At 51.9% G+C, this 12,025-nt stretch overlaps 1 protein-coding gene across 1 annotated transcript in view; it reads left to right on the top strand.

Moving 5' to 3' along the window:
* The window catches only part of MYO7B (myosin VIIB), a 79,636-nt gene that overhangs the window by 15,424 nt on the left and 52,187 nt on the right, over nt 1-12,025 (top strand). Inside the window, exons 5-11 of the mRNA XM_007461316.1 lie at nt 205-326; nt 1,454-1,596; nt 3,721-3,834; nt 5,795-5,948; nt 8,380-8,456; nt 9,491-9,610; nt 9,911-10,053. Coding sequence (XP_007461378.1) covers nt 205-326; nt 1,454-1,596; nt 3,721-3,834; nt 5,795-5,948; nt 8,380-8,456; nt 9,491-9,610; nt 9,911-10,053 — 873 coding nt within the window. The remainder of the gene's footprint in view (nt 1-204; nt 327-1,453; nt 1,597-3,720; nt 3,835-5,794; nt 5,949-8,379; nt 8,457-9,490; nt 9,611-9,910; nt 10,054-12,025) is intronic.

The raw sequence follows: 12,025 nt of genomic DNA, 5'->3' as shown, positions 1-12,025 counted from the left end.
GCAGGAATGATGAACACACTAATAAACTAACACACAGTAGGCAGGGGACGTCAGGGAGAACGCAGTGGGATTTCTGCACAGGGAGAGAGCATCCTTGTTCAGACCGGCCCAGAAAGCGGGCATGTGATGGGTTTGCAGGAGAGTTGACAGGTGTTGAAAACTAGTTGTTCTATTGACTGACGTTCCTGCATGCCCTCTTTGCAGTGGCGAGTCTGGAGCAGGGAAAACAGAGACCACCAAGCTCATCCTGCAGTTCCTGGCCACCATCAGCAGCCAGCATTCGTGGATTGAGCAGCAGGTCCTGGAGGCCAACCCCATCCTGGAAGGTATGCAGTCACCCACAGAACCAGCCTCCTTTCCAGGACCTGTGGGCTGGCACCTTCCTGCCAGGGGGTGCCTGTGGGGAAGGGCAGGATAAGCCATACTCTTTTAGCGACTTCTCAGGATTCCTCAGGACACGAAAGGCAAGGATGGGGTGGATGGTAGCATGGGGGCTTCTGGGAAGCACAGAGAAGAAAGACCAATGATCTGGTGAGCTTTCACAGGTGTGATTTCCATGGAACCTTAACAAGTATTCCTTTTTAAAAGGGCTCCAAGGGACTTCCCTGGCGGTCCAGTGGTTAGGACTCTGCGCTCATACTGCAGGGGACGCGGGTTCGATCCCTGGTCAGGGAACTAAGATCCCACGTGTTGCGCAATGCAGCCAAAAACTAAAAAATAAAATAAAAAGGGCTCCAAGATGAAATCAATTTGCGAAATGCTGGGAATGGATTATTGATACATGGAAGGATCCCAAATGCATTCTACCGATAAGAGTAGCCAGATCCTCTATTTTTTTCAATCATGTGTGCAGGTGAGGATGTGTGTGCAAAGGATCTTTCTTAATGCAGTCACATGATAAAACCTTGCAGAAACAGCTCTATGGAATGCACTTTGGATCATGCTGCAGCCCAAATGCCATCTGGTCTAAGCTCCTTATCTGCGCTCTGACCCGTGCCAGCTCTTGCCACTCTCTCTGCGAGCTTGCCCTCTCTAACCCAGCCTCCACCCTACAGCCTGAGCAATCTTTCTAAAATGTAAATCCGCCTCCACACTCCCTCAGAAGGTTTACTCCTTCCCCTGTCACCTGTGGGACTAATGCCAAACTTCTTAGCTTGGCATTCAAGGCTCTGCGCTACTTGGCTCTGCCTGCTAACGGTTCCATCCATCTTCCACTGCTTTCCTCCTGTATCCTATGGTCCAGCCGAATTTCCCTCCCTGGAAGCACACCCCACGCTTTCTGACCTCTGAACCTTTAGCTGCACTTTGCCTTCCTCTTAGCAAACCCTTGGCTGCCACCATCCTTCGAGTCTGGGCTTGGCCACCTCCTCTGAGAAGGCTTCCCAGAGGACCCCAGTAAAAGTAAATTTTCTCTTCTCTGCTCCCATCATGGGCATCATCTGTTGGCCCTCAGCCTTCGGAAATGCCAAGACGATCCGAAACGACAACTCAAGCCGCTTTGGGAAGTACATCGACATCTATTTCAACTCCAGTGGGGTGATTGAGGGGGCGTGCATCGAGCAATTTCTCCTGGAGAAGTCCCGGGTCTGCTGGCAGGTAAGGGCTCCGCCTGCTGCACTGGTCCTGGGGGAACCTCCACCCACCCCAGGATGGGAGTCAGGGGATTGGGGAGGCTTCCAAGAGGGGTCCCTTCCATCATTCTCACCTCTCCTTTCCTCTGCCCCAGACCGCTATAGGCCTTAGCTTGCTGTCATTGAAGCCTGGTCCGAGATGGGCCAAGGACCCTCAGAATTGGATAATGATGGTCCTTCCCCAATATTCAAGGAAATGATTTATTCAAGGATTTTATCTTTCGAATTTTCCATCTGTATAGTTGCCCTCATCCTTTGGTGCTTACTACTCTTCACCTCTACTAGAATTAATTCTGAGGCCAGGCCAGTCCCCGTCTGGGGGTGGATGTATCATCAGGTGTGCTGGGGCCCCTGGCAGGAGGACCTAGATGACACTGTCCAAAAGACCACCTGCAGGAAATGAGGTGGCATGTGGTCTGTGTCATCAACACAGGGCCTTGTACTCGCAGGGGCCTGGTCTCAGTTTGATGCTCTGTTGTTGCCATCTTGAAATTCTTTAGCAAGAAGCCCCATGCTTTCATTTTGCACTGCGACCCACAAATTAAGTAGACAGTCCTGGGTAACAAGGAGCCCAAAGTGTGGCAGCCACATCGGCTGAGTTAACACGGATTTGTTGGGGGTAGGGTGATCTCTCATATGATGGTATAACCCCTAACACGTGTGTGCATGAGCGCACATGTACCACACACACACGATGTTTCAGATTGGGGGCATGCCACCAAAGGGACTGGCGCTGTGTGTTAGGACAGACAGACACCTGGGCAAGCTGAAGAAGGAAGCTCACCTTTAGTGACCCCCACCTGGTGCCAGGTGTTTCCCCTGCATTATCTCATTAGACCTTCACAACAACCATGAGAGACAGGTCTATTTCTCCCCATTGTACAGATGAAGAAACTGAGTCCAAGTAAGTTAAGTAACTTACCCAGGGTCACAGAACTAGCAGAAGGTAGTCTCTCCGATTCCAAAGTTTGCCCTTTCCAGAAGCTTATAATTCTTCGCACGGTGGTTGGTGAATTCAGAGAATTTCTTCCTCAAAGAGGTACCCCAGAATGGACAGGAGACTTCTAAATCAGATCAGAGACAAGTCCTGTCCATGATATGATTAAAAAATTTTTGGCATATCTATACTGTGGAATGCTGGGCCAGTTAAAAGGCTGAGAAGGCGTGTCTGTGTCAGTGTAGACAGACGGCTAAGAGACCCGTTTAGATGAAAAAAAGAGGAAGCTGAAGAACAATATTCTTGCCTTAAAAATAAACTTTTTATAGATATACTCTAAGTAAATACATTAGTGATGTCTAGAAAGGAACACAGACCATCAAACTGTTCTGAGGAGGTCATTTGAGGAGTGGCAAGTTGGGGCGGAAAGAAACTCACCCTTTAACACTCTATACTTGGAATTGTTTGAATTTCACAACGGGGATGTGAAATAAAGTTTAAAAATAATGTTTAGGGCTTCCCTGGTGGCGCAGTGGTTGAAAGTCCGCCTGCCGATGCAGGGGACAGGGGTTCGTGCCCCGGGCCAGGAAGATCCCACACGCCACGGAGCGGCTGGGCCCGTGAGCCGTGGCCGCTGAGCCTGTGCGTCTGGAGCCTGTGCTCCGCAGCGGTAGAGTCCACAGCAGTGAGAGGCCCACGTACCGCAAAAAAACAAACAACAACAACAACAAAAATGCAGAGGCCCAGCTAGGTAAACCTGTGGATGCCAGGTCCTGGGGGTCACAAGGTGAATAGGAAGGCTTCACCGTAGACTGTAAAGAGTCCGGGGTTCTGAGTCAGAGGGCCCGGGTCTGAATCTAGACTCACTGCCTCACCTGTGACTCCGGGCTGCGAGGAGCGGTCAGGATGCAGGGAAGCCCCGAGGAGTGAAGAGTTCCAAGGGCAAGGTGGCCGTTCCGCGCAGAACAGTCAGGGTGAGCTGGCCTTGGAGGAGGACAGCGACCAGGCATGGCCATCCCTCAGGTCAATGCCGGAGCCCTACCTGCTGAGGAAGAAGGAAGCTGGGACAGGGGTGGGGGCAGGAGAGAGTCCTGAGGCCCCACAGCCTCAGGGGAGATGCTTACAAGCTCCCTGGAACTCCCTCCCCACTAGGCCCCGGAGGAGCGGAACTACCACATCTTCTACTGCATGCTCATGGGCATGAGCGCAGAAGAGAAGGAACTGCTGTGCCTGGGCACGCCCTCCGAGTACCACTACCTGACCATGGTGAGGCCCGCGCTGCGCCTTCCCTCCTCGCCCCTCCCCTTCTCGCCCTGCCCCTGCCCTGCCCCGCCTCTCCCCGCCCATTCCAGTCCTGCTTCCTCCCCACGCCTCAGCGCCCGCCCCCCCACCCCTCCGGGCGCTGTGAAGAGGAGACCTGGTGCAGGTTTCTGTTCAACCTTGCTTTCCCTCCCTGCATCTCCCTTCCCCTTCCCCCTCCCCTTCCTACCCCTTCCCTCCTCTCCCTTCCCCGCCTCTCAGTAACAATGAGGCAGAAGGAAGTAGGGCCGGCTCCTGCTCAACCCTTTGTTTACAGCCTCATAAAAGCCCAAACTGTGGTCCGGCCCCTGGGCAGGGACTGAGGACTCCCCTTTTCCATTCTCCACTCCACCCTTCCCGTGTTTGGCATCCACTTTACGGCCATCAGAGGCTTACCCTTGTCCGTGTGCTTCCTTGTTTCCTACTGAACCCATGGTCTCGCCCAAGCCTCATCTTCCTTTGGTCCCTATGGACAGAAGTCTCTGAAACCCTCGTTTCATTCCACTCACCATCCTCGTAGGTGCCGCTGGAACTTGAGCTCCAGGAGAGCAGGGGCCTTGCTCGCTGCATCCCCATGCACGAACAGTGTAGCACAAGGAGCCATCAGGCTCACCTTGCTGCTGAGGGAATGAATGAAATCCACGTCTTGACCCTGTGTCCTGCCTAAGCCCTCTCTCCTGGGTCTCTGCCTGGAGGCCTTTATCATCTCTTGCCTAGACCATGGTGCTAGCTTCCTCCTGGGTGCCCCCCCCCTCCAGACTTGACCCCAATCTATCATCCAGCCCGAGACCTCCCACAGAGCAAGTCTGACAGACCACGTCTCTCATTACAGCTCTTCAGGGGCTCCCTGTGGCTCCTTGGCAAGGTTTCCAAGTCCCTCCAGATCCCACCATCCACCAACCTCTCCCCCTCAACGGCGATGCCAGGCTCCTTGCATTTTCCACCCTTGCCTCCCACCTCACTGCCCAGTTCTGGCCGTTTCTCCCCTGTGCTGCTGTGAAGCTCAGCCTGAGGGACCACTCAGATGCCTCCTCCAGGAAGCCTTTCCCCAGCTCCCAGGAGGCCGGCACAGCCCCCTTTGGTCTCAGCGCCTGTAACAGCCTATGACCCCACCATTCGCTTTGTGCCTCCCCTACTGGATGCAACAGCACCCAGGCCAGGGCCTGGTCTCTCCATTTCTGAATTCCCAACAAATAGCCCAGGGGCTGGCACACAGTGAGCTTAGGAAGGTGTTTGTTAAATGAATGAACCCGTGATGTTCCCCCCTCCCAACTGCCAGAGGGTGAGGCAGGCGTTACCATGGATGGCTGACAAATAGAGGCTCAGAGAAGCCGAATGACTTGGCCGTGGCCACACAGCTGTCAAGCTACCATAGCACGCTGCGTCTGTGTCACCACTGTTCCGCCTCTGTGTATTTTCTTTTTCTTTTTAAAAAGTATTTATGTATTTATTTATTTTTGGGTGATTTGGGTCTTTGTTGCTGTGTGCGGGCTTTCTCTAGTTGTGGCGAGCAGGGGCTACTCTTCATTGCGGTGCGTGGGCTTCTCATTGTGGTGGCTTCTCTTGTCGCAGAGCACGGGCTCTAGATGCACGGGCTTCAGTAGTTGTGGCACGCAGGCTCAGTAGTTGTGGCACACGGGCTTAGCTGCTCTGCGGCACGTGGGATCTTCCCCGACCAGGGCGCGAACCCATGTCCCCCTGCATTGGCAGGTGGATTCTTAACCACTGCGCCACCAGGGAAGCCCTTCTGTGTATTTTTTGAGCTTGGGCCTCCAGGTAGCTCCTTGGGATCCACCCGGAGCCAGTGCAGTATCACTTACCAGGGCCCTTTGGCTGAATCCCTGATGCATCCCTGCCTTGCTGGCCCTACAGTGGAGGAGGAAGGGTGTGGGGCGGCCCCAGAAACCTGATGGGCCCGATCTTGCAGGGGAACTGTACCTCCTGTGAGGGGCTCAATGACGCCAAGGACTATGCCCACGTCCGTTCAGCCATGAAGATCCTCATGTTCTCCGACTCCGAGAACTGGGACCTCAGCAAGCTGCTGGCCGCCATTCTCCACCTGGGGAATGTGGAGTTCATGGGTAATGCTGTTTCCACCCAGAGTACACCCCCTGGGGAGGAAGAATGGGGAGACTGGGACAGAGGAGGAAAAAATCCCCGTGGGTCCTCCCCCAAAGGACCCACCAAAGTCACGGCATCTTGGAAAAGTACATTGAAAATTTTAGCTATGATTTTGGAGGCTTTGTGGGGTTAGGGGGAAGATGCCAAAGCTTAGGGGCCTCCAAAGGTGAAGACTCTGATCAATCACCCCCCACTTTTGGCTAGGAAACCAGAGGGTGAACCAGAGTAAGCAAAGCCGTGCGTGAACTTACAAACCAGTTTATAAGCATCCATTTGGTCTGCGGATTAAGGTGTCCTGGCTTGTTAGTGCCTCCAAGCACCTGACTGACAGAGTTGCTGACAATCCTCTGTGGAAGAAAATAGCATCAACCTAGATCACAAATTATTCCTTTCAAATACAACATCCAGCGTGCCTCCAAAAATAAACAAGAACAAGGAAATGAGATACCATGAGCAAGAATCAGCAGACATGATAGACAATAGAAACAGAGCCACATAGATTTCAGAGACTGGAATTACTGAGCACAGACCACGAAGCAGCTATGCTTGCTTTGTTCAAGAAAAGAAAAAACCAAGCTTGAAAATTTAGACAGGGAACTGGAAACTATAAAAAATTGACATTACAGATTTTAAAAGGAACCACATAGAAATTCTAAAGTAAACAAAAAACCCAAAATGAACTCAATGGATGAGTTTAACGGCAAGTTTTTTAATATATATATATTTTAAATTAATTAATTATTTATTTATTTTTGGCTGCATTGGGTCTTCGTTGTGGTGCACGGGCTTCTTACTGCAGTGGCTTCTCTTGTTGCAGAGCACAGGCTCTAGGCGCGCAGGCTTCAGTAGTTGGGGCACGTGGGCTCAGTAGTTGTGGCGCACGGGCTTAGTTGCTCCACAGCATGTGGGATCTTCCCGGGCCAGGGCTCGAACCTGTGTCCCCTGCATTGGCAGGTGGACTCATAACCGCTGCACCACCAGGGAAGTCCCTAACAGCCAGTTTTATAATGTGAAAAAGGAGGAAATGTCAGAAGAAACTGTGTGTACAGCATGGAGAAATAAAAAGATGGAAAATATAAAAGAGAGAGTAGGAGACCTAGAAGATACAGTGAGAAGATGTATACATTTAATTCGAGTTCTAAAGGAAAAGAGAAGGATGGGGCATACACAACATTTGAAGAGATTATGGCTGGCTTTAGATCTAATGAAAGGCACCAATTCATAGAGCAGTGCAGAAAAGATGGACTTTTCAATAAACTGTTCTAGAGCGATTGGGTATTCATATAGAAAACATGAACTTGAACCACTGTCTCACAGGATATGAGGAAATCTACTCCAGGCAAGTTGTAGCTAGGTGACCATGTAATGAACCAGACGTGGGTGCTGACAAGCAGGGGGCTTCAGGACATGGAAGAGAATCAAATGTGATACTGAAGAAATGAAGCCAAGTGAAAGAACACAGACAATTATAGATCACACTTACACAAAATTTAAAAACAGGTAAAATTAAATGCTACAAAGGAATGCAGGTAGTTAGATGACACACAGGTAAACAGGTAAAATTAAATGCTGTTTAGGGATTCATATGTAGGTAGTAAAAAGATAAAGAGAAAATAGGGAACTGGTTTCCATGGAGGTCAGGAGAATACTGCCTCTTGTGGAGGAACTGGTCTAAGCAGGAAAGGATGTAGGAGGCTCCGGGTGTTAGCGAGGCTCTGGTTTTGGCTTCGGTGGTACTTACACAATGTTGACTTAACAATTATCCGTTATAACATGCCCTTGGATTTTATGCATTTTTAAAAATCTGTATGCTTTATTTTACAATTTTTTAAAGTTTAAAAAAGAAAAAAAAATACAGAAACAGCATTCCTCCCTCCCCCCAACTCAGCAGCCCTAAGGTGGAGGGACTCAAAACGGGGGGACTTGAACTAGGAAGTGGGTCAGGAGACGTGCAACAGAGCTGGGCCCGGCTTCCAGCCACTCCTCCGCTCAGCTCTGTGCTTGTTTGACCAAACGAATGAACACGCCTAGATTTCTGTGGACAGCGGAGTGGGTGGAAGGGGACTGATGGCTGATTTTCTCCCTCAGTAGACCCCACCTGCCCCACCAGCACCTTCTCCCTCCAATAACTTCAAACTCCCCTTTGCATCAGGGTCCCGATCTCAGCAGAAGGGGACATACCCTGTTAACAGTAGTTACAGCTAAGGTGTTGATAGGTCCCCAGGGAGGCCTCAGCTCTCAGAGGGGGCTCTGGGAGAGGCAGTGCTTCCCTCCTGGGGACGGTTGTCTCTAAGGGTGGACGGTTGTCTCTAAGTGGGGCTGCCTTCCTGAGGCCTCTGTCCCATCACTTCAGGCCAATTTGCCTCTCAGGGTCATTGCTTCTCTCTGCAGCTACGGTCTTCGAGAACCTGGACTCCTCTGACGTGATGGAGACGCCCGCCTTTCCCACCGTGATGAAGTTACTGGAGGTGACTGGGCTGTTATGTCCGCCAGCTTCCATTTTCGTGAGGAGTCCCGGGGGTCTGGGCAGACAGCCCTTCGCAGGCTCTAGTTCCTTCCTCCTATCCCTCTCCCAGGCTCTCCGTTCACCCCCTGAGCTCCCTGGTGGAGCGTTGCAGGCCCTGGGGGTGGGAATCAGGGTGGGGCCGTGGAGCTAACCATTAACCAAGTCCTGGAAATGATCAGTTTGGCTTGAATGTGTGTTTCTTCCCTTTTCCCTGACCCTCCTGCTCTTCTGTGGCCTTTACTCAACTTTCCACCCCACCCAGACCCCAGGCTCTCCCCACTCACACGATCTGATGTCCTTACATCCAAAGGTCCCTGCCCTGTGTCCTGGTCCCCAGGGCTTCTCCATGAGTTGTGCTATTCTGGGCCAGTGGAATGTGCTCAGACCATTCACCCTACAGGTTATTAAAGAGACCAAATAGAGCGTTGACTTGGAGGATGAGCGGTGGGGCATTGTAATGTCCTCCACATAACACCCCGCTGGCAAGTCCAGTGGGAAATTAATAGAATCAGAAGGGGAGGGGAAAAAAGCAATCACATTAGGTGGGCATGTTTTGCTGCTAATGTTCTTTATGTGGTTCAGGGTTCTCAGAAACCTTTGGTTTTTGCTGGTTCAGTCTTCCCCGCATGGTGGGAGGGACTCCATCCAGACTCATCTTGCTCCCTTGGGTCTTCAGCCTCCAGGCAGGAGTGACGTCAGTTGGGGCGTATCCAGATGTCAATGGTGGACCCAGCCCCAGGAGACCAGCACAGGACTGGTCAACCAAGCAGCCAGCATGCTCGGGGCCCACCCAGCTTGTGCATCCTTCCCCAACACTGATACCCCAGTGCTCAGACTGACCCTGGACTGGGCCCTGCCCAGCATCCTGACTCTGGCCCTAGTCACAGGCATCTCCTACCCTCAGGCCTTGGGCATAGGGTATTTGGTCATGAGACAAGGTGTTGGCACCAGGCCCTGCTCAGTCAGCTGTGATGCCAGCCCCCACCTGCCTTCCAGGTGAAGGAACAGGCACTCCGAGACTGTCTGATCAAGCACTCCATCATCATCCGTGGGGAGTTTGTCACCAGGCCCCTGAACATCGCTCAGGCTGCAGACCGGAGGGATGCCTTCGTCAAGGTGCAGAGCTGCGGGAAACGGGGCCCACGTGTCAATCTGTTGAGCATGGCTCCTTGCCTTGTGGGTGAACAGCAGGAAACAGCAGAGTTAGCTGGGCAAGTTCCAACTCTGCCGGTAACCTGCCTGGTGACCGTGGGCTGCCTAGTCTCTCCAGGGTGGTTTCTTACCTTAAAGTAGGGATGAACTCCTTGAGTAGGTCCATGAGATCCAGTGTGCCTGCAGCCTTTCCAGGTGAACTGGAAAGGGGCAGCCTTCCTCTTGTACATCAAAGCCTGTGGGCTCTACCCCATGTCTCCGCAGGGCATCTATGGGCACCTCTTCCTGTGGATTCTCAAGAAAATCAACGCCGTAATTTTCACCCCACCTGCCCAGGACCCCAAAAATGTGCGAAGGACCATCGGCCTCCTGGACATATTTGGTTTTGAAAATTTCCAGAAAAACAGGTATGGAGATCAGTGCACCTGCTTTTGGAAAATGGAAGATAAGCTTAGCTCTTCTCTGAGCCAGCTGGAGGGTAGCCATTCCTCCCCCTCTGGGCTAGGAGCAGGACCTCTCACCTCTGCTCACAGACACCAGGGTGAGTCCTTCATCAAGACTATAGCTTTCCTCAGTGAGGTGGTCCATGCGCACCCCCTGGCATCCACAACATGTCTAGAAAATGCCACATAACTAAAAGCATCCCTGAGAGTCAGGCTAAAAGCACCTCAGCATTCATCACCCCTCTTGAGCCATCCACCCTCCTCATGAACTAGAGTGAATCATCACATGTGGTTAGGGTGAAAACGGAAATCAGTAACACTGATGCAACTGCATCTAGGTGGGATATCATACTAGGTAATGGGGTTTGTGGCCCATCACTGACTCTTCAGTTTGGCAGGGGTAAAGTGAGGCAGGACACTTCTGATCCAGTGTCCCAGTCTGGAGGCTAAAGATCTGGAGGCAGGAGGCAGTTCAGAAAAGTAATTCCCAGCTGAGACTGTGATGAAGGCTGGGGGTGGGGGTAGAGAGGGGTGGTGAGGGGAGCCAGTCAGTGGGGCCAGATGAGGACAGGTGCTGCTCTGGGGCATTTTCCGGGGGCCGGAGGACGAGGAAATGAGGACTGGGGACAAGCAAGCAGGAAGCGTCCTACATGCGTGACCTAGCTTACCCAGGTGAGCCTGGTTCATTTAAAGGGATGGGCTGACTGGAGCCTAGAGTTGGTTCTGTTACCGAACTGAATTCAGGTCTGCTCACCCAATGTGCAGCAAAGCCAATCTACTGACACTGGGCTATAGTGAAGGAAAACACAGCGTTTATTGCAGGGTCAGGCAAGGAGAACGGGCAGCTCATGCTCAAAACACAAACTCCTTGATGACTTTCAGGGAAAGTTTTTTAAAGGCAACTTTAGGGGTGAGGGTCATAGGGTACGTGATCAGCTTGTGGACTTTCTTCTGATTGGTTGGTGGTGAGATAATGGGGTGAAGTTTCAGGTAGCTTAATCATCAACCTTCTGGTTCCAACCAGTCTGGGGTCTACATACTTGTGGTTAGTGTGTAGTCACCATCCTCCACCTGGGCAGGAGTCTTAGTTTCTGTAGAAGAACTCAAAGAGATGCCTCAGATTGTTATGTGTACCCCTTGAGGAAGAACTAGGACTCTGTTTTATCACTGCATTATTGTTTCTTGACTGCATTTCCTCACTTCCCTAATTAGTAACTGCTTGAGTCTGCTCTTTGGAACTCAGGGATGGCCTAGGAGACTAAAGCCTTTCTCTACAAACAAGAAACGGGGGACGCAGAGGGGCTTTTGTACCCAGGAGGGTCCCTCAGGGTCCTGCTTGGTTTCGGTTCCAAGTGGAGGCCTCTGGGCGCTATTAGAGGAGCCAAGGGGCTGTCCTGACCTTGGCATGCCCGTGCCTGATGCCCTACCTCCAGCTGAAGTCTGAGAAGGTCCCTTTGTTGCAAGAAGGGGGACCACTTCCAGGGCCCAAAAGTGGGCCCTTGTCTAACACTTGGAAATGAATTGTCCAAGGAGACACATGTGCTGACAAAGAAAGAGACTTTATTGGGAAGAGGTGCCCGGGTGGAGAGCAGCAGGGTAAGGGAACCCAGGAGAACTGCTCTGCCACGTGGCTTGCAGTCTCAGGTTTTATGGTGATGGGGTTAGTTTCCGGGTTGTCTCTGGCCAATCACTCTGACTCAGGGTCCTTCCTGGTGGCACACACATTGCTCAGCCAAGATGGATTCCAGCGAGAAGGATTCTGGGAGGTTGGTAGGACATATGGACTGGTGTCTCGTCTCTCTTTTGACCGAATTCTTCCGGTTGGTGGTAGCTTGTTAGTTCCACGTTCCTTACCAGGACCTCCTGTTTAAGATAACTCATGCAGGGCTTCCCTGGTGGCGCAGTGGTTGGGGGTCCGCCTGCCGATGCAGGGGAC

This window comes from Lipotes vexillifer, unplaced genomic scaffold (genome assembly GCF_000442215.2).
Source record: "Lipotes vexillifer unplaced genomic scaffold, Lipotes_vexillifer_v1.1 scaffold158, whole genome shotgun sequence".
Lineage (NCBI taxonomy): Eukaryota > Metazoa > Chordata > Mammalia > Artiodactyla > Lipotidae > Lipotes > Lipotes vexillifer.
This window is presented reverse-complemented; position numbering and strand designations above follow the sequence as displayed.